Source organism: Eucyclogobius newberryi, unplaced genomic scaffold (genome assembly GCF_026437365.1).
Source record: "Eucyclogobius newberryi isolate DKJ021-1_F unplaced genomic scaffold, fEucNew1.0.hap1 SCAF_11, whole genome shotgun sequence".
In the NCBI taxonomy this organism is placed as follows: domain Eukaryota; kingdom Metazoa; phylum Chordata; class Actinopteri; order Gobiiformes; family Gobiidae; genus Eucyclogobius; species Eucyclogobius newberryi.
In genome coordinates, this window is record NW_027315735.1 from 26,991,619 (window position 1) to 27,019,499 (window position 27,881).

Here is a 27,881-nt window from a genome sequence, read left to right on the forward strand (position 1 = left end):
TCATACCTTTAGCAGACACAGTGTTGCACAGTGCCCGGGTTTGCATAGGTTCAATAAAAAGTTAGATGGCATGACAGTTGTAGGCAGTTACATTGAAGAGTACCAAAACCGTAACCTGACTAGCCAAAATGATCAAATGCAAATGAACTCTACTCCTGAATTTAAGTGTTGATATGAATGTGGATGAAACACATATGCAAAATACCCCATATTGGTCCAAAACGGGTGAAAAGGCCGAAGTGAATGAGGGTGACCAGCCAAGGTTCCTCAACAGTGAAGTATGAGATTTAGATACACAACAGTCTTTGACAAAAGATGGTAAATAAAACTACGTCGATACAAATTTGATCACTGATTGTCAGGACATATTTTGAGTTTCTAATCATGAAATATTTTTCTTACTGATGTAATGGAGACACGTGAGGATGCCATCTCTGCTTAAAGACAAAGTGCATTACAATGAACAAAATAAAAATGTACAAAAATCCCCACAAATTTCCCTCACTATTTCCAGGCTTGTATCTCATCATAAATGTACATACAGCATGCATTTGGGGTCTTCCCTGAAGGCACCACGCCCCAGCTTAAGACCCATTATTTTTTTTCACAAAGGAAGTACAAGCACCTCTTTGATTGCATTTCAGGGCACCGTAGTTTGTACATAGGCTACAGTGTAAACGTTCAGAGATTCTTCTTTGTTTTTGAATAAATAGGCCCAGGAGGGACTCAATGGCTGATTCCCAGGTACATTTTACACTTAAAAAAGTGAATGCTACAGCATGAATCTCAAATGAAGATACAAAAAAACAACAAAAAAGTTGAATTTCCCCATTCACTAAAAGCAGTTCAGACGTATCTACTGCAAGGTGTCAAGTATTTCACACGTACAATGCCACATTTTCTTGGTCACATACAAAGGTTTGAGGCAGTGCATTACTTGATGTAATCTTCAGTGCATTCCTGAGGTCCTGGTTCAAGTCCTAAAAAACAAAAAAACATTTACTCAACACACTAGGATTGATTAACCAGGAAAGGTAAGGTCAGACGATTATATTCCCCAGGTATCAGTAAAACTGTAACCAGTATTATAGAAGGGTAAAAGATTATTATGAATCAAAAAATTGGTACAACCTTTCATTATGAAAAGTACCGATACTTGAATTTTATTCTTGTGTTTTACCTATTTGACTTCTTCTGTCCAGCAGAGGGAGCCAAAGCCTTTTTCTTCTTTTGCAGAGCATCACTTGTTATTTGGACACTTGTCACTTTTGGCTGCTCCTATATTAAAACAAACATTATAGAGTCAATAAAATAAACTTACATATAAAATACATTATGTACATCATCATTTTAAAAGGAGTCAATGCCAATTTGAAGTCAAAAGAAGTACTTTTGAATTCTCTTGAGGAATAAAAAGCACGAGAAGCTGTTGTTTGAAGAAATAAAAGTATAAAAGTAATTTTAGTAGCAATGGCAGTATCTCCAATTAAATTATTTATTATTTTGAATTAACAAAGTGCTATTATTATTATTATTATTACTATTATTAACAAAGTACTTACTATAGTTGATTTGTTGCCAGGAGTCACAGGACACGGCGGTGGTGGTCTGTTCGGGGGATCCGGTCTGGATTTCGCCCCTGAAGGAGTTGCAGGTTTAGGGTTTGGAGGAAGTGAAGGAGGCAGACCAGGTGGAGGCCGAGGAGCAGGATTTTTCTTTTGGGTTGATTTTACAGCGGTCTGAGTGTCTCCTTCTGTCTGATTCTTAGATGGTTTATCTGTTGCATACGCAGGCACGGGAGGAGGCCTCACCGCTGGCCGTACAACAGCATGTTTGGACCGAGACGGACAGGACGGACTGGGCCCAGGGGATGACTTAACCTGGAGAAAATAATCAAAACCTTAATCTAGATCCAGTTATGGTTAATTTGTATCTGTTTTAGTGCGTCTTCCCTTACCATTTGATATGTTTCTTGCTTCTTCAATAGGAATGTTGGGTTGGCATGGCCGTTAACTTGGCAGCAGTCATTCAGAGGTTTCACTTCAACAGGAACTGAACAACTGATCACAAGCACAGCAAATAAAATAATGTCTGTCTGTGTAAAAAGGCACTCCCTATAATTCCTTATCCCAATAAAATAAAAATTAACCGACACATTTTGGTCAACTAAGAGACTAACGAAAGATTAATCAACACAACAACTAAAGGCCTAGTATGATGGCTGTAGGAAGTAGTTTCTCTTCATAAACCCTCTACTTTCTGGGTTTATCACAGCCTTGAATCCTGCAGTAACTTACATTATAAAGGCTTTGAAAAGGATGCATTTCCTGACAGAAACACATGATGGGACCAGCAGTACAAACTATCAACCCCAGATGATTATGGTCATCAAATTATTTTTAATCTCACAAAGGCTTTCGTATTTGTCCTGGTCAAAAGTAATTCTTTGTACTGTACCTTGGCACTGGGGGCGGAGCGGAGGTTTTCAGTGGGCGGAGCTTATGCTTGTAGCAGCACCACAGTACGACGGCCGCAAAAATGACAAAAAGCACCAACGGGATGATCACAAGGACCAGCAGGAGGGTATCTATTGGGACACATACATGCAGATTATACTTCGTCCTTCAAATGATTACACATTGACTGAAGACAGATGTGATACTGACTGTTGCTGATGACTGGTCCACTGTCCACGCTCCCTCCTGAGCCTCGTTGGTCACACAGAGGAGGAGCCCAGCCCGGGTCGCAGTGGCAGTTGTGGTTATTGTTGCACAGCTGAGAAATAGACATATTACAGTCACTAGCTTTAATTTAGTTATCTTTTTCTGTCAATTATAATTGAACGTAGGTGGCTCAAGCCTATCTTATTCTGCAGCATAAGAAGCTGGGGGCAGTGTTGACACAGACAGACAACCATTAGGAGAGTAACTGAGATTATATTCTATATCAAGACCCCCGACTAAAGTATAAATGTGGACAGTGGAGCGAGAATATATCAGTGAATCCAAAACGGTATGGAAAGAAAAATATATATTTATATATATAGGTTGTGCAAATTGTGTTAACTATGTCCACGTCAGTTTAACAATTTAAATAAAACATATGCAAAATCAACTTTAATGAGCTTTTTATCAGGTTCCCTTATCATTCATTTACTCAGTTGTATTTTTTTGGCTACTGCATGTTTGAGTAATTTTTTAATTAAGTTTTTTAATTAAGCCTTAAGTTGAAGCGATCGATGTATGTTTTAGTTTAAAGGCATACTATGTCTTGTTTGAATATTATACAGGTTTAATCCTAATGTTACTGTCATATTGCCAGCCGGCTCAGAGCCAGCCCTCTCCTTTAGTGAGTTGTGCACATATAGGAAATTACCCCATGTCCGTGGCACTTGGCATTGCACTCAGCGGTTCTGAGAAATGATGCATTGCGGCACACTCCATTAAAGCAAATCTGTTAAATGAAAAAGAAAAGTTTATAGTGGTGGTAAAAATAGATGGATTCAATGCCTTTGAAACAATAAAACTATCCATGACTTTATCCGCTCATACTTCTGATCTGCATTACCGAGTCTTCTCCGCACTTGGTGCCCGTCATGACCAGCCCGGGGTCCAGAGTGTCCCCCTGAGGATCCTCGTCCCCTTGGGTAAACTTGTACACATGAGTCCCCATACACAGGAACTTCTTAGTGCCTACGGTGACTGTGGTCTCTATACGGACAGCACTGGTCTCCAGTGGCTTAGTGGCTGAAGAGGTGCACTGGATCTTCCCACATGTAGCATCCCTGGAAGATAAAAGGTTCCAAATGCTATATAAGTACTATAATCAATCTTTTCTAGAATGCCTGTAAATAAAAGACACCAACAACATCAAGTTCTATGAGATTGAGTTTTATTGTTTTACTTTTATTGTTTTGTGGATAATGGTTCAGGGCCTTTCAATGAATGGACTGTTTATTGCAAGATTTGCATTCTAAATAAAAAAGTCAAGTCTCTGCACCAGCATATGTTGAACACAGTTTTTGCTTTTCTAGCAACAGATCAATAGTAGCACCCGTTTCAGTTGACTTTGCACTTTCTTTTTTTATTACTGGGTTCGCACAAGCAGCTAAAATCTGGTGAAATAGTGTTTAACATGTTGTTCGTTACCTTTCCGGGCATTTCCTGTACTTGCCATACAAATCTTTGCCACAGTTTCCGTACATGTCCCCGGCTTCGTTCACCTTCCTAAAACACAGGTCTGGAGCAGGACGGCCATCTATCAAAGACAAACAGGTGACACATACAAAGATAAGGGTTTGATTAATCGCTCAAATCCACCGTGTAGTCACATAACAGAGAGCAGATGGCACAGCTCACTGCTCTGAGTGGCTCTTGTGGCCTCTCCAGGGAGCTGCTGCCACTCTCTGATCACATACGCCAACACTGTGCAATAACAATGCTTCATCTGACACTGACAGGCTCATGTTGAAGTCATTATAGGGATCACAAACATACATGGCATCGTTGAAGAAGGCAATAACACTGAAAATAAATTAGATGAAAGATATGACTTCCTGGTTAACTGGTAATTGGGATTTTTCCCACCTCCGGCTAGAAAAGTGCCCTGGAATGCCGCTCCAACAGGTCATTTCTACTTGTGACCTGGGAGATGGTTGAGGAACTCCCACTTCACATATAAGATAAACTGTGACGTGTTACAACAACAAAAGTGTATCTATCCATTTACACAAACGGTGCAAACATTAGTTACAGGTCACATCAGACAATATTCTATTTATATCAAAGTCATTTGTTTGACCTTTATGTTTTTCCGTAGTCTACAAATTAGCCAAATTGTTTACATTTGAGTTAATTCAGCTGGAATGCACTGAAGTTGGAGCTTGCAACGTTCAAGAGGGAAATAACTGACCTTCTGTTGCCTGGAAGTGTAAACAAGAGCCAAAGTGTGTCTAACCTAGAAAAGCGTTGCAATTTATTTGATTATGTTTACTTATTTTTTCTACATTTTGTGAGAATAAAATAAATTTAATAAATAAAATTCTTGGTTGAAAATACAGAAATGTTTATTAAAGGCGGTATGGACGATTTTTCGGCGATTTGAGAACGCAGGCGGAAGTGCGCATGCGCACTCCCCCGTGCGGACCGATACAACACACACGTGCGTTTGTTTATTAGCGCAACGGAGCGCATCGCATCTCTCGTCTCCCGTAGATTTCTGTCCACTTCTGCGTCAGCTCGAACTGTCTTTCTCCGTCTTCATTTTGCCCCGTACTCTGAGGGAACTATATTATGATAGATCCATGCGGAAACGTGGGGACGAACCTGACGAGGCTGCAGGTGAGCGGTAGGTGCGTTTTATGATTGATACGTGGCAGGACAAATGATTTATCCACGCCACGAGGAAATATGATAAAAAATTTGCTGAAAAAAATCGTCCATACCACCTTTAATAAATGTATAAATAATGAATTTACTATACAAGGGGGCTTTCACACATGGGCCTGGTTTGGGCCCATTTTACTTCCAGGTTTAGTCTCAATTTTGATGTGGTGTGTGAGATATTGGCAGGATCTACAACACAACAAAGACTCCATTAGGCGTATCTAATCCAGTAACTGAGAGAGAAAATGTGAAAAATATGAAACTCAAGGTGAAAACGCTCTGAAAGAAAAGGCGGCTTTTTCTCAAAATCAATGGTTTATCGATTTCTCCATCTGATCCAAACACAGCGTCTACAATTGTAAGTCACACCATCTTGGATCAATACATCCCTCAGACACACACACACACACACGCACACACACACGCACACGCACACGCACACACACATACCTACACTTACACACACACACGCACACGCACATACCTACACTTACACACACGCACGCACACACACCTACACGCAGGCTCACGTATGCACGCACAAATTCACACACACATATACACACACACACCTACACACACACACACACACACACAGACCTACACAAACACACACACACCTACACAGACACACACAGACCTACACACACAGACCTACACACACAGACCTACACACACACACCTACACATGCACACACACGCACACGCACACGCACACACACACACACACACACACACACACACACACTCACCTTTGCCCCACAGAGAGCGACACTGCTGCTCCAGAGTCAGGCACATGCCGGTGTAACAGTAGGCCCTGCCCCCCGAACACGTCGCACCGTCCATTAGGTAAAAGTTAGCGGGGCAAGATTCGGCCTTCCCGTCGCAGTACTCGGGGAGGTCACATGATCCAGAGGCGGCGCGGCACAACACACCCGGGCTCTTCAACTTCAGGAGAGAAACAAAGAGAAAAAGGTGTTGAATTGAGATCTGGATGAATGACAACCATAACAAACAATCTTGCTTGTCCATTGCAATTATATATATATATTTTTTCAAAGTACATAAATGGTTTTAATTTGTTCAAAATATGAAATGGCAAAAGAAAGAATCAATATAAAGCATTAAACGGATACCAAACCATTATAAAAGTCACACACAGGATGACATCTGAGACATGTTAGTTCCATATGACCCATCTCAGACTCTGCAGACCTCAGGGGCCGGCCTCCTGCTGGTGCCCAGGGTCAAGACTAAACCTCTTTGACCTGTTCGGGCACAGTTCAAAACTAGAAGAGACAGGTATTTCTCTGCTGCTGCCCCCAGACTGTGGAACAACCTGCCCCTTAGTATCAGATCGGTCCAATCTCTAAATGATTGTAAACCTTCACTGAGAACTTTAACTGGCTTCAAGTACAAGTTGAGCTGCACCTCATGTTTTGTTTCAATTCCTGTTTGTTTTAGTGTGTGCTTTCATTTCCTCTTACATTTGTAAATGTGTGCAGCACTTTGGGGAGTTATAGTTATTGTGTAAATGTGCTATATAAATGAAATAACTTGACCTTGACGAAGTTTCAGTTTTATGTTAAAATCTGACTTAGACATGGTGTGAGACAGGCTTTTACTCTGACAATGTTCAAATCTAGGCTAAAACAGCTCTGTTTACGTAACTGGGCATATTACAGAAAGGATGAATTTGTGTCTGCACTTACTGTGTGTACAAATAAACTTGCCTTAGCAAACAGGACATTAGATTGGATACTTAAATGGAAAATAAATGTAATGAAGTTGAACACATTAGGCCTGAGTGATTCTCTATGTAGTACCTTGCAGTTGTCACAGCAGACGCCATGGGCACATTCAGCTCCAGCTTTCAAAGTACAGTTCTTGGCGTTGCAGCATGGACTTGTACACTCCTAAACAATAACAATAAAACAATTTAAAATGAATATTTGCCAACATTAACTCTAAGATGACGTTCCCCATAATTTGTGACTGACCTCCTCTTCCCCACAGTCACACTCCTCTCCCTCCTCCAGGTATCCGTTCCCACAGCGCTGCCCCCCGTACATGGCTCTGGTGTTGGGCAGGTTAAAAAGACACTTTCCACCTCCAGAGTTTAGGTAGTTCTTCAGCTCCTTCATGTTACAGGCATTGAACACTTTTGGAAAGGGATGGCTGGGTCACAAAGATACACACATTTGTCCATTAGTCCTGTTTGTTGCCTGTCTCTGAGATGAATAGTGGTTGTATTTTTAACTTACCCAGTGGCAGCGGCCATGATGCATCCCCCGTCCTCTGCTTTGGCCTGGCAGCACCCGGGGACATCATGACTCATCCCAAAGTTGTGTCCCATCTCATGAGCCATTGTGGCGGCGACACCGACAGCTGACTCGGAGTGGTCCTGTTGAAGTAATTAGACTGACTTTAGACTAAATGATGCATATACGCATCAAGCTCAGAAGTTGGAGCCCACCAAGGGCCAAGAAGTACATTTTCCATTTATTATAGAAAAATTATATTTTTAGAGTTTAAATGTACCATGGAAGCTTACCAGCTATGTGGTATTATATTGTCATGGTTGTCTTCACTCCGAAAAAACACATTTAAAACACGGCTAAAATTTGCTAAATATTTTAATAATTTTGCACTTAATAAAGTTTCAGAAACAGACTTTACATAAAAGGGGATGGTCATTTGTTACTAAACCTTCAGTACGTTTCTTTTCTTTATTGCAAAAAAATCAGTATTCAAAAATAATCATAATAATAATAAGTAATAAATATAGCCGCAAGCGGCAATGATCGGCCCTCGCCACGCCGCCGCCACACCGCCGCCACACCGCCGCCACGCCGCAAGAGGAGGGGGCGCTAACGCGCCCCAATTGTCCTTTTATCACGCCTACTGCTGAATCTGTGACGCTGTCACATCTTCTCCCCTTTGTTTTACCATCAAAAAGCAATTTTATTTTGAATTCTTGGCAAAACGTGCGGCTTTGCCGCACAGACACCGTGACTCTTTGAATGAAAATGTGGATAACTTTTGATGGTCCTGAAGATGAGTCTCACCAAATTTCAGGTTAATAGGGCTGACGCCCTGGGAGGAGTTTGTGAAAGTCTAAAGTGTAAACATGTTCTGGCCCCATTGGAATAACATGGGAGGTTTCGGTCATCGTTACGGCAACGCCATAACAATTATGACATGGGTCTCATTGACTTTTTTGATGGGGATGCTAAAATTGAGTTGTGTGTCAAATTTCATATAATTTCGCAAAACTAAACATTTAACCTCCATATAAAATCTGTAGGGGGCGCTGTGGCGCCAAATGAATTTATTTCACTTCAAGTAGGTTTAGGGCAAAGAGTTTAACAACTGATTCTAATTTGACGCAATTCGGACTTTATCCGCGCAAACGGCAGAAATTTTAAATATGGGAGATTTCTGAAATTCTAGCTACAGTTTGCGGCTTCGCCGCACAGAGACCGTGAGAGGTATCAATGTAATTTGGATAACTTTTGATGTCCCACTCCTCAGTAGCATTTTCACCAAATTTCAGCTTTTTAGGGCCAACGCCCTGGGAGGAGTTCGTAAAAGTACGACGTTTGGAAAAACTCCGAAGTCATGTTTAGCCATTTTTGAAGCAATATGGCCGACATTTGGTTGGGCGGACGGCGTTGCCGTAATAATATTTTTTACTTCTCTTGTCACCATCTACCTCTGCGCCAAATTTCATGATTCTACGATCAGATTTTTTTTGGGTCATTTCCCATCTCTCAATGCATTTTTGGTACATTTGGGGGCGCTGACGCGCCAATTTTTTTTATTTTAGAAAAGGGAAATAGCCAGAATGTAGAGAGGCACGATTTTTAGAGGTGTGAACATTTTTGTGACTTTTCGTCAATGTTCACTGGGTGAAAAATAGGGGGGTTGGTCCCGAGAAGAAGAAGAAGAAGAAGAAGAAGAAGAAGAAGAAGAAGAAGAAGAAGAAGAAGAAGAAGAAGAAGAAGAAGAAGAAGAAGAAGAAGAAGAAGAAGAAGAAGAAGAATATTCCGATGCGAAAACAATGTTTCCCATTTTTCAAATATCATAAACTATACATTTTCGGAAAGCGCTCGCGCTTTCCTACCTCATGGTGTGGGTCCCTGGTCACTGACGGGTACTTTCGTTAATTTTGAGTGGGCTCCGCCCACTTTGTGTTTTTGGCCCTCTATACAGTAATAATGTTCAATTTTTGCATTACATGCTTATATGCATGGAACATGCAAGATATGGGGAACGTATTCGTGAGCTACTTAGCGCAAATGAGTGCTTTATATGGGGATGACGACCGCTTCGCGGTCGTCATCTCAATGTAAAGTGCTCGTTTAGTGCGTACTTTTGCACGGGCTTCGCCCGTTTACAACGGTAAAGTTCCATTTTCCTACTACTAATTAGTATGCACGGGGCGTGCGTGAGTGAAGGAGTGCGTTAGTGAGTGTTTGGAAGTGGGCGAGCGCTTCGCGCTCGATTTCGTGCGCACTCTGTGCGCACTTTCGCAGCCGTGCTTCGCACGGCCTTACGAGATTAATAGGCCTCTCGCCAGCTTGTGGCGCTCGGGCCTAAAAATATTTCATAAATGAACCTTTTCTCCCTGGAAAATGCAGAAATGCAAACATTGTTTATCAACATGAACGAGAATATTTGAAAAAAACAAACAAACAGACAATAAACAATTATTTCAAACTAATCTAAAACTATTGGGCATAAAACACCCTGCTCAGCACTCAATGTATAAATCAATGACAATGACTTGCTGTAATGCACTACTAACTAATGGTGAGAAGTGAATCTATATTATTCAATATGGATTCAGTGGTCATAATGTTGGGCATAATTGTTCTATATTAAAATACAGCTGTATTCCTTACTGTATTGACTCCTCCAGACTGGAAGTCGGAGCACATGGCTTTGAGCGGTGCCAGTCCAATGGTGGTGCCCTGGAATGACTTCCCACTGGAGACATAAATCAAACTCTTCATCAGCTCAAATTGATCATAAACCTGCGTCACCCACTGACTCTGAAGGTGGACCACAGAGGGATAATGTAATAAGTCATGTAATAAGAAATAATGGCACTAACGTAATGAGCTGTGCGTTGTCATTGGGCAGAGTGCGGAGATGCTTTCCCCTCCAGGACAGGAACGAAGCCAGAGTGCTGTGAGGGTTATCGGACACGCTGATCAGGTCCTGACCGGTCCACACCTCCAGACCAATTAATGCCACTCGAATGTTCAAGGCCTTGTAGTACTGGCAATGCAAATATCTCAGTCTCAACATCAGGTACAAAAGCCTAGTTTATGTAGCACTCAAACTTAGAAACCACCAGAGAAAATGTGTGGCCTTCTGAGTACCACCAGATCTAAACCATGTGTACAAACTGAACAAAATGGACTGAACAGGATTATTCTAGGTCTAAACTAGGACTAAACCAGGTCTAAAACAGCATAGCAGACATTCTAAACTTAACCTGTTACCACCCACCTATTTTCGCCCTGTGCACAATGGTTGGACATACCCAAATGGCATTGCTTATTAAAAGAGGATCTTATGTTCCACATGCAAGTGTGATGCATCATTAGAAAGCTTAGGCCTTCTAGTTTCTGCAGATGTGCACATGAACACTGTCAGGGCTTCAGAACTTACACTACAGAGGCCCAAACATAAACAAAACATCCTTTTTTAGTCTCGCCTGAATATTGTCAATTTGTAATGGTCCTGAGCATGACATACTTCATTGTGTGCATATGCTGTTCACTGTACATGATGTTTATCTTGTTGACAACAACTGTGTACAGTTTCAGAGCTCTAGGAACAGGCATTTTGGTGCTGTTGACCTTTTTGTATCAAAAAGTATATTCGGAACAAGTGATCCAAATATGTGCCAACTGTGCCAAACTGTTTTATTACAATTTTAGCTCCTCTATGATCATAAAACATACATTTTGATGTTTTGTAGGCCACTAATAGCAATTATAACCGCTAAAAAAAAAATATGTGAAAATGTGTAAATATGAGTTTACCCATGAATTTCCCATATAGAGGTAAAAAAAAAAAAAAAGAATTATAATATTTTTATTTTATTTTTGTATTGGTATAATAATACATACATCTCACAAAATGCACGTCCAAAAGGCTAATAAAATCAGAAAACGTTATGCGCAAAATCCTGCCGAGAAATCTGGCTCTTTACAGCCTTCCCGGAGCCTTACGCACGTGAACAGGGAGAATTCTGTGTAAATAAACCCTTTGTCCCGCCTATCAGGAAAAAGGTCTCCTGACTGGCTAGAATAATATGTCACTCAAAGTCTCCTGCGTGCCTGCTAGCAGAAGCTAAGGGCTAAAAACAAAGATGGACGCGCGCTTCGGAAGCGCCGAATTTTTTTCCTCCGGAGGCTGTAGCAAACAAACCCGGTGACAGAAAAATTCGTGGATGGTCTCATTCTGTAGGAAACAGTCTAAGAAAGAGATCGATGTCAAACACTATCGTATAAGTCAAACAGGTCATTTGTTATGGACGGAGAAATGCGGCGGACAAGCGCATTCTCGTCCGGTGAGAAACGAAGAAAAGTTTGTTTACTTGACAATATCTCGAAATCGGATAACTTCAGGAAAAATACAAGTGGATATTGTTTTTCAATGATTCCTTACGGACAGACTGAGTACAAGGATGTACAGAATTAAAGCCGTTTCGTCCGTCATAAACAGCAAACAGGTAGGACATGCGTTTGTAAAAGTTGAGACTTTCTCACAAACTATTGGCAATTGCTTCTTGGGGCATATTATTCAATGTAAATCAATGACATATTCGTTTTGTTGAGAAAATAAGCTTTAAAATGATGTATGGCTTGCTGGTATTGACCACGGAAATAAAAGTGATGATGTAAGAGAATATTTGAGATATAGAAAATGTTCGCCGGCGGACAGGTGGGTGGTAACAGGTTTTAAGCAAAGAAAAAAATGTGGCTATAATTGACTTTAAATTCAGTAAATAACAGAGGTGAAGAGGTTAAGCTTGCGTACAAAATCACCATTTGAGAACCACTGGGCTGGTCAATGCCGTATGATAAACTGTGTTAGGTTTGAATAGACATTAATGTAGAAATTGACATCGTTTGTTACCTTGTCAACCAAGTTAGCTGCTTCCAGTAACTTCAGTTGTGTTCTCTCAAGGCTACTCCCATGCTTTTCAAACTGCAAACGACACGAGCCACATCAATTAGAAACTGGCGCCCCCAAAACCGAAACCACCAAAACCTCAAAAGGAAATGTCACCCTCACAACTATTTCCACGTGGGTTGCGGAAAATAGTAAAGTCAAATATAGTTTGTCATTTTAATATAAATACACAATACATTAGACTTAATCGCACCTTTTGGACTCTTAAAGATGCTTCACATGAGAAAGAGAGAGACAGTAAGGACACTTGAACTATGAATACAATTAACTAACCCTAACGCAATTTAATTTTCTGTAGTCAGTCCAAGTTCCTGATATGAACTAACGTCTTTCATACAAGATAAAATTATGAGAAATAGAACAAAAAAGTCACAATCGTACTAATTGTCATATCATATATATAAAATTGCGAAAAATAAAATAAGTGAGTGAGTTTTGGGTCATAAATGCTTAAGGATAACTGGTCCTACAGATGGTTCAGTGGATAGTGGGGAGTTGGGAAAGTAACACATTTCCTTTTGTTATGGAAAAAGCTAAATAATAAAAAGCTACCCACGAACAATAATAATAAAGCTCTGGATCTAGACGCCCAGAGCACTTTATGGTACATTATTCATTCACTACACTCGGCAGCATTAGCAAAAACATCGTGGTCGAGTTTATGGAGTAACCCACAACAGTGAATATTTTAGAAAGTTTATAGTTTCTAGCAGACTATAAAAGGACTCGCGGTTTAGATTAAATGCTGTATAGACATTAAAACAACAGTTAGATCTATAGCACAGGCCCTCGTTACTGCAATGTTAAACAGTGTAATTAACCACGCCCTTGTCTGGTCTTACCTCAGCTCTGTCTGCCACAAGCAACAGCTCCACGTACTTCATATTCTGAACGAGATCTCTTTTCTCCTACGAAACCAGACAGGAACGGTCAAAGAAGAACTCTGGGACCATTAAAAGCGTCTGCCCGGATATCGACATGTCCTCTGTGAGCTCACCCTTTTGTTGTGAGGTGACGTCATGCCGTGGAGAAAGTTGTTAAGACCCCCGTCGAGATCGGCGTGGTTGCCATGGTGATGCGGACAGTGACCCGTTTGGAGAGGGAGACTGTCGGCTCTGAAGACTGCGAGTGGTTGTCGGGTGGCGTTGTCAACGGGAAGTGGCTCGACCAGGTAGCTGACGCTGGCGTTTAGGGAAATGAGTCCCCTGGGAAAACAAGGCAAATAGGAAATGGTTCTAATAATAGGTTTAAACAATCAATATCAGTCAATAGTGCTTGCGGGAGTCCATTAGGCGATTATGCAAAGGACATTTGTTTCAGTTGAGTCACATGTATGGCAGCACTTGCACTTGGTGTCACAGGCCATAATGGGATCCAATCTATAGCGCTGTCACAGCTATAAAGGTCTGAAACTGCATCTAACTGATGTTTTTAACTTCCCTTTCTACATTAGAAATACAATAAAGAGTTCCGCTCAGTGTGTCGGGCTCCATGTGCAGCCAGTTGCAGTGTTGAGGGTTTGATTTTGACAATTTGCTGAATGTCCTCCTCTCTCTCATCCCCATTTCGCGCTACACTTTAATAAATCCCATGGGCCAACAAAGCCTGAAGTTTAAAAAAAAAGCAGTACACAAACGTAACAGCAAGTGATTTACCTTATGAGAGCATGTACTGTGCTTTTATCATCATCTGATTCAGCCATTATTACATAAATGACAAATGTGTTGACAAAACACATAATCTAGATACTGCCATTTAGTTGTCAAATCTGCCTCCAAGTTTTATAGTGATTTAACATGTGCTTATGGTGAATAAAAAATACAAATGTACATAAATTTAGGATTGGCAAAAACAATACTCTATCAAAAGTATTGCTTAAAAAGACCAATAATCTATGTATTTTTATTAATATTTTTTTCTTAATCAGGTTTAAAATGTTCATTTACAATGTTAACGTGGGCATCCTATAATCTAATCAATAAAGTGTGATTGTATACAGAAGTAATAGGATGTGTACATGATTTTGTCTCAGGCGCAGACGAGTGTTTTGCTCAGCTGATGTGTGTAAACAAAGACAAACTGAAACACATGAATTCTTCTGGCCTCTGTCCAAAAGCAGTCGCCAATTCACAAACACACAGTTATCCACAAACGCAGCGGGTCAGACAGCTGTGGAGAACATCTGCCGAGGTCAGACGCCCACATGGAAACACTCGCTGCGTTCGCATGTCTCCGGACAATCTGATTTAATAAGAGCACTCCTCCACACGTACAGAATGAATGCACTCAACACAAATAAACTGTCAGTGCTTTTGCCTCTGTGTCTCCATCAGCGCGGACCCGTTGAACCAGCACTGAGCCTATGACCCAGAAACCCACTGGACAGCACAATGCACTGCACTGAACACTCTTTCCTGTGATATCCTCACCCGGCGAAGGACACTCACAGGAAGAAACCCTTATTGGAAGACACACAGAAGCCAGGGGACTCTTTGTGCCTGTCCCAAACATGGATAAATGGTTATAAAATGACATTGCTTAGTGACTTGAGCCAGATGATTTGCTGTGGGTAACGTCAACATTAATTGAATAGAAAGATGTGGCAATTGTAGTTATGTTTATATGATGTCTACTTGAGTTTTCATTTTCATTTGTACTCTCTGGTCGTTCTGTGTTTTGTTCTATTTGTGTTCTGTTTTATCTATTTGTTTATAAAATTGGAAATAAAAAAAAAAGATGTGGCAAAATGTTTTAGTAAAAATTGCCTACATTCCAAATACTTCTGTTATTTCTTGTAATAATTAGGTTACATTCACACTTAATGTTATTTGGTCCTAAATAGAGCACATTTTACTCCTGATGTGGACTTGGTTTAGTCCTGGTCCAGTCCTTGTTTAGTCCTGATATAGTCCTGGTTTAGTCCTGGTCCAGTCCTTGTTTAGTCCTGATATAGTCCTGGTTTAGTCCTGGTCCAGTCCTTGTTTAGTCCTGATATAGTCCTGGTTTAGTCCTGGTCCAGTCCTTGTTTAGTCCTGATATAGTCCTGGTTTAGTCCTGGTCCAGTCCTTGTTTAGTCCTGATATAGTCCTGGTTTAGTCCTGGTCCAGTCCTTGTTTAGTCCTGATATAGTCCTGGTTTAGTCCTGGTCCAGTCCTTGTTTAGTCCTGATATAGTCCTGGTTTAGTCCTGGTCCAGTCCTTGTTTAGTCCTGATATAGTCCTGGTTTAGTCCTGGTCCAGTCCTTGTTTAGTCCTGATATAGTCCTGGTTTAGTCCTGATATAGTCCTGGTTTAGTCCTGGTCCAGTCCTTGTTTAGTCCTGATATAGTCCTGGTTTAGTCCTGATATAGTCCTGGTTTAGTCCTGATATAGTCCTGGTTTAGTCCTGATATAGTCCTTATTTAGTCCTGGTCCAGTCCTTGTTTAGTCCTGATATAGTCCTGGTTTAGTCCTGGTCCAGTCCTTGTTAATCCTGATATAGTCCTTATTTGGTCCTGGTCCAGTCCTTGTTTAGTCCTGATATAGTCCTGGTTTAGTCCCAATTTTGATGTGTGAACGCATCCTTACAGAAGATTCAAGATGCACTATGTAACTTTTCTGCTGCTCCTACTTGTCTCCGGGGAGATTTGATTGCTTTTCCTGAAATGTTATACGGTATGACATTCATGAAACTAATCTATCTCCATGGAAACAAGCATGTGACACAACAGGGCCAGGTTATTGATCCAATCTGTGGAGAAGTGATGTGACTCGTTGTGTGAATGCAGATTTTCTGCCATACAACAGAATGTAAAGTTATACTGTGAAACATTCAGACAAAATACACTCCACCAGAACAGAACTGTGACATTCTGCACTTTTAAGCATTATACTTTTTTGCCACTGAAGTAGAAAACAAGCATGAATTTCAATTAAATGTAATGTGTTGTAACATTCTTCCTCTGTCTAAATGTGAGTAAAAACATAGACATCTTTTTCCATTAAACTGAGGGTAATAAATGAGCTAATCTTGTCATTTTGCCAACTTTAACAAAATGGAAGATGCTGAACCTCAGCAAAAGCACTTATTGTTTAGACTCTCGCGCTTTGCTAATTGCTGTGCAGCCATTTTTCTTATCTCGTGTCCTGAAACGCTGGCACGTCGTCAGGGTGAAAATAATGAACAGAGGCTGCAACATGGACATCTTGCTGTAAACAACATGTTATCCAGATAAATCACAAATGTCTCGTTTACACAATCTTATCTACGGACGACTCCCTTTGTGCAGAGATAGTGTAGAAATAGTTCAAGTCTGCATATTCTTCACTGCACTTTTTTCTTTCCCACTGAACAATGAAAACAAAAAGTTAGATTCCTTTTTTAAAGTTTTATGGAGATGATGAACCTCGTACTTGAGGGATGCTGCTGTGAGATGCATCGCCAGTATATTCTTTTACGATACTTTTCTTACCTAAGTCCAGAGCAGGTGCTAACGACAACACTGGATCCGTCTATTCCTTCAACTTTCCCATGGTACAAGCAATGTTCCTGGAAGACCAAAGAAGAGTGAAGGAAAAAAAAAGAAATCAAATCACAAATCTTTCTCTGATGATTTACAAACCTATTACGTCTCCGTTTCTCACAACAACGCACATGTTTTCTATTATTCGCGATCTTACACCGGGCCCCTATGATTCCATCAAAACTTGCGTGACTTACATCTTTGCCAGGAGCGGAGGACATGCGCGTTCCGTCGGGGCTGTACCATATTTCCTGATATCCTGGGGCCAGCAGCTGCCTACAGTCAAAGGAGAACAAAGCAAAGTTAGATTTTCAAGAAATATATGAAAATCCTCACAGAGCAATGGATACAGCGGCGGAGCAGGCAGAGAAAGCCTGCGGGGAAGACTGCAGATATATTCTCCGCCGCAACCAATGCTCATAAATCATTCATCGAGACTGAAGGACTTCGCGAAACCTGGCAGCTTTAAAGATTTAGATGAAGATCCACACAGCAATAATACAGTAGTTCAATGTTTTGGGTCCAGGAGGAATGTGGAAACTTGTAATTGAATCCATATGTACTGGTACTTTTAATGTTGTGTTCATGTCACATCTTGACATAATTACTACTACTGGTATTGTTCAATAAATGAAAGCTCAATATTTATCATGTGTACCTCCTAGCTTCTCTTTCTCAATGTTGATTTCTAAACTTTTGTTGAATACATTTTCTGTGAAGCCCTCAAAATGATCTGATTCTCATAATTTTTTGCTGTACTTAAAGATTTTAGACGTTACAATGACATTACAACGTTAAGGGGTTTACGTTTAATATTGGAGCGCAAGTTCTAATTGGTAGAAGTGTCAAAACGTGCTAAAGTTGTAACCTTGTAACCCAGTGTAAGGTCACTCATATTGGGCCTTGTTCATGCAAACACTTCATATGTCAGTCTTCTCTGAAATGATAAAGCTGGTTTACAATGTGCGCTCTGAACAGAATCCTACTTCTTGTCTAATCATAAATCCTGTATCTGTCTGATCGATTTTTTCCCACAAGCCCTAACATTTTCTTCCTCCAAGTTTTATTGGCCTCTCCATCCGAAATGATATCATCAAATACTAAAATATTAACACAACCCATTTATTTTATGCCATGACAAATACAGAATCCAAACAATGCATTTTTTTCTTAGGCCTCGCCAAAACATCCCAGTGTTTCAATAACTGTCTTGGGCTTCTTCTGGCAAAGCTCTATCATCGCGCCGGCCTAATATTTACATCTCAGACAGATGCTTGTTTTCCTGTCTTTCTCCTCCCCAACTTGGGCTCAAACTTTTCTTCCTGTTTTCATTCATAAACTCTGTCCAGATCGCAGCTGTTTCACTTTGTCTTGGTCTGTCACATAACTGACCTCACACTTCAGGGCATGGAATTAATATGTACGTTTTAAGCATAAAGAAAGGTTTGCATAGACTCAAGTACAACAAGCACTGGCTTCGGAAGCATTCCCTGTCAGTCAGACTTAAAATGAAAATAATGAAGAAAAAAAAATCAACCAAACCAAATGCACATGGCTCTGAAATAATGTCAATAAAACCAAAATAACTGAATTTTGTAAGATTATATACGTTCAAATGTATTACATACTGTTGTGAGAAAAATAAATACATTTTCCCCCTTGTTTTGATCATGATTTTTTATTCAGTTTAATAAAAGTCTTCATAAAAAAAAAAAACTATTAAAAATTACTCTCAGTGTAATTTTCCTGCACATGAATTATAAACTTTTAATTATTGCAAATAAATAAACACTCAAATTCATCCTACAAAATACGAACACAGCTCCAAATGGCTTTTTCTGACAAAGAGTTGGCCGTGGACCGCTCGAATAAAAAGACCCAAACATAATAGAGATGACTGGATCTCAATGTGATTATTTGCAAATCCCTATAAACTATTAACCCAATAGCCAATGCTCACTTGAGTTTAGTCAAATCTACCTTGTAACTTCATACTTTCTGTGGGAAAAAGCAGGAAGGGTCATCTTGCTAGAGTAAAAATAGATGAAGACAGATGACAGGAAGATGGGGATTTCTCTTCATCCCACCATCAGATGCCCTCAAGCAGAGACCAGCCCTTAAAACAATGACAGTCTATTGATACAATCGGACCAAGACTTCATCATGACTTCAAAACATCAGCAGCACAGGGTAAGTAGCAGAGAAAAATCCCAAATGTAATATATCAATGCTAATGATGTCATGCTAAACAGTGACTTCTGACCCTGGTTTGTATCTGCTCTTCCTCTGTTTCCTGCTCCACATTTCCTCATTGTGCTGCTGCTGCTGCCGGTGCCATCTCTGTGCCACAGGAAGGACAGTCACTTCTACCATGAGGGAACACAGATAGGCTCTTTCTCTCACGCCGTGCCAGTCAGCAGCTGAGGCCGAGGTAAAGCGCCCCGACAGCACAATCCTATGAGACACACAACAGTGGAACAGCTGTGCCCACTGCCTCAGGCCACGCACTTTAGAAACAGGCCAGCAACAGAGCGGTAGGAACCAGGTAACGCTTTTGTTGATATAAAGTGCAGACCAGCAAGGATTTCCTACTCTGGCCTTGACCAATCTCATTCAGAGCGCCAAAAGACTATAACATTATACTATAACACCATTTACTGTCATTCGATCTATTTTTAGTTTAAGGAATACATTACATTTTAGCTGTGCATTTGACTGAAAGGATTTTCTTTGCATTCTTCTCTTTCATGTCTTAAACTGTTTTGTGATTTCTGTAATTTTTTTGTGATTTGAATGCATTTTGTGTGAAGCACTTTGAATTGTGTATGAAATGTGTTCTACAAATAAACTTGCCTTGTCTACATAGATTTATAATTTAATTGAAATAACAATATTCGTAATACTTTACATTAACCGCACCTTGCCATAATAAAGCAAAAAAATAAAAATAAGCCTGAATCATTCTTTATAAACTGATTAATTTATACTTTAGTAAGGCCAGTAAAAGTGTTTCTGTGCAATAATTGAATATTAAATTGTAACTAAATAAATTGTAAACTTATCCTCGTGACTCTAAAATGCAAAATGTAGACATTATGTAAAGGCTAAAGATGTTAGACGGCTTAAACTATTTGAAACGTGCATGTTCAAATAAATAACACTTTTTAAAATTAAATAATATATGATTCCAAACTTATACTTAGTGTGCTTTACAAGCTGGACAAGCCTCTCAAAACACTTCATTATTCATTTACTTCAAACTGGTTGTCTCTGGGGTAGAAAAACAGAAGCGATGCAGTCTGCACCACTGGCCCATGTGACTCAGGTGGGTTAAGTGTCTGGCACAAGGACACAACAAGAGCATTTACTGATTTAAATCCTCAAACCATTTTACTCAATCATAAAATGTTAATTAATACATATGGTCCTTTATAAAGAGGTCAAACAGAACGTCTTGACACCCATACAAACTGAATGAAACCACTCGCTATGTTCCTTCCATGCTCCCATTATGATCATGCTAATTTCTGGACCACTGGCTCTAAGTGGGTGACAATGCCAGGCAGGCGGTGAAATTCCTGGCATCGTCCAAAAAACAATATCTCTAATTATATCCAGTGGAGTGTATGACAGCTCTCACACTCTGACCGCGGAGGCCTGCGTAAGCTCTACTGGGGGGGCTACACCACACACTACAGTTTGGACCCCAGCCAGGCATCAGACAGACCCAGTGATTGAAGAGCGCAGTAACGGGCTGAATCAGGGCTGCAAGTCTGGGAGGGAAGAAAAGAAGTTAAAAAAGTAGACAGACATGCTTCAGGGTGAGAATAATGGCTGAAGGAGTCATGCTAATGTAGTTGGCGAGATAGCGCTGGAGCAGGGGATGTTGGGTAATGGTTTGAGGGTCAGTGGGGCGCATTCCCTCATAGTATTGGATGACATCACGGTACGCACGGGTATAAAGCGCTCGCAGTAGCGTCCAACAATGACGGACAGGCGTTTCGTTTTGGCGGGAGGCGATCGTGCGTGCGTTTCCCAAATAAGCAAAAGGCAAAAGTTAAACAAGGACATGTCACGATTCCTTTGCTCTTTACATGTTGTGATCCATCAGATGTATTTGTTTGTGTCATTTGGGGGCTGTTTGTACGCCGGCGTGTTTTGTGTCTGCGTGTGGCCGTGCACTCCCGAACCCCGACCTCGCAGAGATCGAGTGGGAGCTGTGTGTTTGCACTGGGGCCTCCGGGGAGCATCAGACGAGGTGAGGAAAGGAGCGACATGAAATAGTAGGGGTTGTAATTTTTAAAAGCATCAAAAAAAGAAAGGAAAAAAACGGTCCGGGACACTCGGTAAGACTTATGAGGTGAGTAGAAGGATAGGAGACAAAGCAGTGGAGAGGTTTCCCGGGGGAGTGCTTAATGCAGGGAGGGAATGGTACAGTGTGCTTGGTTAGTGGCGACCAGGAAGGGCAGCGGACTGGCGGACGCTCAAAAGTCATGCAGAGGAGGAAAGCCGGGATATCCACGCCATTTGTAATAACACACATTGCCACCATAACTCAAAACCCTAAAATGTCTCTGCTACTTTCCTCTGACTCCTTTCACCTCTCGGTCCATCAGTCAGCTTCTCCCCCCCTCCTCCCTGAAGTGTGTGTGTTTTTATATCCCTTTCCCTGCCCTCTGAGTTAGCAACATGCTGACGCTGGCTGCAAACCAAATCAACCATCAAAGGCCACGCCACAGCCCTTTCATTAAGATAAAAGCTCATGGACTGAAGATGCATAAACGATCGATGCTGAGCACATATGGACAAGTATGACTGGAGGAGAGGAAAGTGGATTAGACGAATGCTGAAACCAGGATGGCCACAACACTTTACAGCTACATGTTTTTAAATGGTGACTTTAAGGGCAGAAGCGCTTACGTTTGCAAGTTCAGATGTTGACAGACAGTCCTGCCTCTGCACTGAACTGAACATGTAACTGGCTTATACTGGGTTACACCAAAAAAGTATGGAGTTTAAAGATGATTACCGTATTTTCCGGACTATAAGTCGCACCCTTTGTCATAGTTTTGGCCGGGGTGCGACTTATACTTATATTTATACTTATATACTTACAGCGACTTATATGTGATATTATTTGTTATTACTTTATTACTCCAGTAACATTTATATATGTTTTTTTCTTCTCTATTATGGCTGGTGCGACTGGTGGAGCTGGTGGTAGCTCCAAAACATAAACTCTATGAGTATATACCAAGATTTAACCCAGTTTAAACAAGGACCAAATCAAGTGCAATACAGGTCCAAACCACAATTAAACCAGTTCTAACCAAATTTAACCCATGAATAAACCAACTCAAACTAGGTAAACCTGGTTTAGCCCAGAACTAAAGCTGCTCAATCCAAAATAAACCAGCACTGATCATTGGTCATAAAGAAGCAGGTCTAAACCAGCACTAAATCTTACAGATGAAATAAACCGACCAGTTCTACTTAACTAAACCAGGACTAACCATTTTCTAGTTTTCATTTTTAATTTTCTAGCCATCTTTCCTATTAATGTGTGGCTCAGGTGACAGTGGGAAAGACGAGATGAAGAGCACAGCATGGGCTCAGACTGGGGGATAAGATAAAGATAAAGTGTCTCTCTTATCTGCTCAGTGTCATGTTAACTGTGGCGGGGGCAGCGAGGACATAAGGAGGGCAATGCAGAGAGGCTAAGGATCCTGGCTTCAGTCCAGACAGCGCCACAAGACAACTCACACTTTCATTCAAGTGCAGAAATGTGATGTGTTAAAGTTGTAAACCACAAACCAGATGTAGCACTGAGTTAGCACGTAGCATTTAGCAAGTCAGCAGAAGCGGAGAGAGTCATTCACAGTTCATTTGTGGTTATAGTGTTTCAGTGCTAATCACATTTGGTCTGGGATGTCCATGGGTTTCAATTAGGACCATTACCATTGTAACTTACACATTGAAACCAAATATTCTATGTTTTGCATAATTAAATATCCAGAAAATAGTGTCTGTAACAAGAAAAAGGTTAAAGGAGATCAAACCGGATCCATACATTGACATAAGGCCGTCACAACTTACCCATATAAGGAGACTATACACGTCAAAAGTAACATCCTACTCTTTAATGACTAATGTCTAAACATAGAAGTACAAGCACTGAAGAAATGTACTCATATTTCCTGTACCTGAGTATTTTCACAGCACATCTTGTATCCTGCCTTCCGATAAACCGAAACAATGATGCAATTACCTTTAAAGACAAAACAAGCGCTTCACAATGTGGCTGTTTTACATCGACACAAGAGTTCTCAACATAAATCCGCTTTGAAAGTTCAGATAGCCATTGAGGACAAAACCATATCATCTTCTCAAATACACTGTAACCTAATCTCACCAAAGTCTATACAAAGACACGCACACAGGAGACACACTGGGCATATGTGATTAATGAAAATTCCAGTCTCAAAAGGAAATCTAACATAGTGACCACCTGCTGGGCAGAAGCAGAGCAGGGGGCAAATCCCCGAGGGGACGGTCCCGCAGACAGACGCACTGGAGTCACACAGACTACATCTACTGTGAGCTAAGGCTAGGCAATAAACAAAAAAAATATACTGTATGTCTTCTTTCATTGGCTTTTTGCTGGGGTCATGGCCGCACTAAATCATCTGTGATCTGACCAAATACCCTTATTTATGCAGATCTTTACTTATCCAGTCTTGGGACAATCTCAAAGCAGCAGTTGTACAACCCCCGCCTGCATAAAAAAAAGCATCTGGAACTGCCACTAGCTGTTACTAGCCTAAAGAATTACAACATAATAAAACCTGAAGGGAAAAGTAAAGGATAAAAGTCATGTATGTTCACTGTTTTTGTTATGTAATTGGAATTTTAAACACTAAACTGGGCATTTAGTTAAATACATTCAGTAACATGTATTTACTTACTACTGTGATTTCTGTCATATGGTTTTATACTGACCAAAATTGTAAATATTGATTAATATTTCACCTGTATCACCCAATCCAAACAGCTAAATGAAAGCAATTAAAAAGCCATAAGCCTATCCTCTTCAAGTCTGGGAATCCATACAGCAAAAACCTTTAAAAAACTTGAAAATTAAAGACTCTAGACACCAAATATATACATCTCTGTAAGTAGAAAACACCAATATCATTTAGACGCTTTTAGTTTATTGCAGTACTAATCATACAAGTCTACGCAGCAGTGTTCGGTAGTAGTTCAACCCTAAGCAAGCCGCAGCACAGGATAAACTAAAGAGACACCAGCAGCCGCCTGAGTCTTATCAGAGCAGGATTGAAAGAGACAGGATCCGCTCCATCTGATTAAGAGGCGATATTAGGCGCTGAGAATAATCTTACTTCCTTTTAGCCCGAGGCACACAGATCAGGTGTCAAAAACCCCTGCAAACCAACAGCCATCGCCTCCTCTGAGACAGCTTCTCAGAAAACACAAGGGCACTGACCTAATCCATCAACAAACATATGGTGTGCAACAACCTCCAGCTAATCTAAAGTCACAGAGAAAGTAACAACGGGCCTGTCCATCCTTTGGTGCAAGTGACGTTTTCACAACTCTGTGGCATAATTGTTAAACGGTCTAAAAAGAAGAACTTGCACCGTGAAGAAATGTTCTCATCTTGTCGTTTGCACAGAACGTTCACAATCGTGTGTCATAATGTTTCTTGCGTCCTGATTTTACGCAAAACTCAACATAATGTGAAGGGCAAATGAAGTTCTTGCATGTCTTTTCCTATGTATAACTATGTACAGCCAGAATCAACCATCATTTATGTGACTATTTTAAAGTGACAAATTATAGATTGGTAACTTGTGACTTTTTTAATTATTTTTTATTTTTAAGTAGAAAACCAAACTAACTTACAATGTTCAATTAGAGTCGGGACCGAGGCAAATGTTTTTTCTATAGAGTAAAGAGAAATTTAAAACATTAAATAAATCATCTTTCGTATTATTGTACGCGCTATAATTCTCAGAAACCATTTTTTAAACTTTACAAAGCGCTTCCTGGATAATTGAGGGAGTTATTACACGTCAAAACAATATGAATCAAATGAGTAAATCTTGTCGTGACTTTCGACCCTTGGATTGCATGTGATATTTTGAATTATCATTACAATTATATTATTAGAGTGGTAAAGCTCAGCAATATTATTTCGTTTTAGATAGAACGATTTGTATAATGGCCAAATAAACAACTACTACTACTACTACGACTTAATAAAACCAGTTATTTGCCCTGGCCTGAGCACGAGTTGTTCTGTTCTGTATTGTACATCTCTATAACATCAATGGAGCGGTGTTTTCATCACTTACTCATTCTTCTCCAGGTGCAGCGTGAGTTCCTGGCCCTCGGCTGCGATCGCCACCTGAGTTTTGGGGGGAGGATGCTGCTTCTGCTGACACAAACCAGGAGGGGGAAACACCCAACATGATTCATCTCTGTAACCGCTCATTAAAAAACAACAGAGCCATTACCCGTGTCTGGACTCATTTTGGAAAACAGACTGACAAACAAACGGCCGCAGACACGTGACTCACCTTCTCCCCGGGCGACCTCCTGAGTCTCTGAGGGTGCAGCCAGATGGGATAGGTGACCTCGTAATCCTGCACCTGGTCAGGGATGCTGGACACTTTATTTTCTGGCAAAAAAGGGCAAAATGTGGATGGAGGGATTAATAACAACATAATTTAAACGTGCAGTATAAAATGTAACCTTGTAAACAGGCTTGTCTCCAGCTTTGCCCATAAAATCTTTCACTGATTTGTTTTAAGCTTTTTTTATTTCATGGAGACAAGCAGCTGACGCCACCAGGATACGTTTAGGGCGGCAACTAATGGTTATTTATTGTTTTGGTAATTGATTAATCCAGCAATTATTCTTTGAATTAACTAATTAGTTGTTTAGAACGCAATTGACCAGTGAATATGAGATTTTTACTCCGTTTTTCCCCAGATACAGCTGAACTTAATCCATTTGACGACATCCGGGTGGAGGATATTTTAGACAGAAATGTGTGTTTTCATTCAAAACAATTTAGTTGTTGTTGATTTCTGCTCCGTCTGTATGTTTTGGAGTTGGTGTATAGACCAGTTTAAGATTATTCTATTACTTCATTCATCAACAACTATTTCTATAACTGATTAGTTGTGATGAATCGATTGACTTGTACAGCCCAAGCTAAGTTACAGGTTAAATCTGTGGAGAGGCGACCCCACTCACAGTAAGAATGCATGTTTTTAAAGATGCAATACATCACCTGTGATTGACTAAATGCAAGGTCAATGTGTTTAATGCTATACGGTGGAACATTCAAGCAGTGCTGGATGAAGAGCACAATTGTGTTACTTAAGCAAAAGTACAGATACAGAATGAAGGAGGGGGGGGAATTCAAGTAAAAGTAAAAGTAGCCCATTAAAAATCTACTTGAGAAAACATTTTGAAGTGCTGATTTGTACTTTACAGGTAAAAAGTAAAGGTATTTCATGCAGATGTTGTTGTTTTGTTTGATAACTGCTTCTCTTTTGTCCACAGAAGGTCTTAATCTTCTAGAAAATTGTCTGTGTATATTTTGGTTTGCCCAAAGCTGGGGCTTGATCTCAAAACCTTTAGGCAGAAACGTGCACAAAATAACTCCACAAACCAAGAAAAGAACATTTAACTTTTTGGTGCAGTTACAAATACAGACACCTGCTCTCAAATGCAGTGAAGTAAAAGTAAAAAGTAGCCACGGTAGAAATGACAAGTACAGATACCTTAATTTTTTAACTTAGAATACATTACTTTTATTTTTGTCCTTTTCACCACTGCATTCAAGGCAAAGGGATAAGGCTGGTCAGTTATTGTATCATTGTGAACGATGTGTTTGGGGGTGATAAATCACATCAGTAAAGGATACGGTTTGGAGTTCAGAACAAGATTGATAAATTTAATGAAAAGTAAAACTGTAATTAATGTGCTGTATCACTGAGCAATAACATATAAGCTAAAATTTATATTTGCAGTTTCATAAAGTGTGCTAAATAGAAAGGTAAGTATACAATGATAGGATAAGAGTGTAACTATAAAGCTTTTGAGTTTAGTTTTGTATTGTCTATTTCTTATGACAATGCTCCTACTGGCTTTAATGTTACAGGAGCTTTATGTTGGCGTCTCAATTTTCAAGAAACACTAAGTAAACTTCAAAATATGCCAACTCAACAAAGATATATATGTCGTTTAGCCATTTATAGACTATTCATAGGTCTTTAAAGCCGTTTTATTTCATCACTCGAGTAAGAATCTTGCTAAACGAGCCCAAGAGACTGAACCACGCGTTGCAAGTAATAAACACAACAATAGCAACACAGTCTATTCCTGCACCGTTCCACCATAAACAAAATAAACATAAACATCACTGTAACGAATTAAACTTGAATTACTATGAATGACGGGCCAACAATTGTGTGCATTTTATTCAAATCAATCGGCCTCACTCACCATTGTAAACAGCGCCTCGAGGTAGAGCGGCCGCCACACGCAGGAGCACCATCACGCACAGCCCGGCCGCATCCAGACGCGCGCTCATTCTCGCGACAATGTCTGCCCCGCACGCCCCGCGCCGGACCGAGGCATCAACGTGCGCGTGTACCGCCTGGAGCGTGCGTCGGATATCGGGCGTTGTCACAAAGCCCGCCGGCGGTAGTGCGGAGACATGGCGACACGCGCGCCTCTTCTTCTGG

The 27,881-nt window shown here is 40.5% G+C and overlaps 1 protein-coding gene across 4 annotated transcripts; it reads right to left on the bottom strand.

Annotated features, from left to right (window-relative positions):
* Positions 1-53: 53 nt before the first annotated feature.
* Positions 54-27,798, bottom strand: adam19b (ADAM metallopeptidase domain 19b). Of its 4 annotated transcripts, none has more exons than XM_072439779.1 (23): positions 27,640-27,798; positions 25,701-25,801; positions 25,476-25,552; positions 17,298-17,376; positions 17,050-17,126; positions 13,597-13,804; positions 13,442-13,507; positions 12,543-12,614; positions 10,504-10,670; positions 10,292-10,376; positions 7,649-7,788; positions 7,385-7,562; positions 7,211-7,300; positions 6,137-6,332; positions 4,149-4,257; positions 3,568-3,784; positions 3,376-3,453; positions 2,667-2,775; positions 2,458-2,587; positions 1,958-2,060; positions 1,563-1,880; positions 1,181-1,278; positions 54-980 (listed from the first exon to the last, which is right to left on the bottom strand). In XM_072439779.1, the coding sequence occupies exons 1-23, from the start codon at positions 27,725-27,727 to the stop codon at positions 974-976; spliced, it is 2,793 nt and encodes a 930-aa protein (XP_072295880.1). In that variant the 5' UTR covers positions 27,728-27,798; the 3' UTR covers positions 54-973. The 4 variants fall into 4 exon arrangements, with proteins under 4 accessions (XP_072295880.1, XP_072295879.1, XP_072295881.1 ...); XM_072439778.1 differs by having other exon boundaries at positions 25,476-25,555; XM_072439780.1 differs by having other exon boundaries at positions 1,181-1,272; positions 25,476-25,558.
* Positions 27,799-27,881: the final 83 nt, after the last annotated feature.

Bases quoted from the DNA above. Each gene is read 5' to 3' on its own strand.
- adam19b (XM_072439777.1), bottom strand. From the start codon at position 27,727: ATGAGCGCGCGTCTGGATGCGGCCGGGCTGTGCGTGATGGTGCTCCTG. The intron at 7,301-7,384 runs GTCAGTCACAAA...GTTATTGTTTAG, and splicing joins GTGACTGTGGGGAAGAGGAG to GAGTGTACAAGTCCATGCTG. The intron at 3,454-3,567 runs GTAATGCAGATC...TTCATTTAACAG, and splicing joins CCAAGTGCGGAGAAGACTCG to ATTTGCTTTAATGGAGTGTG.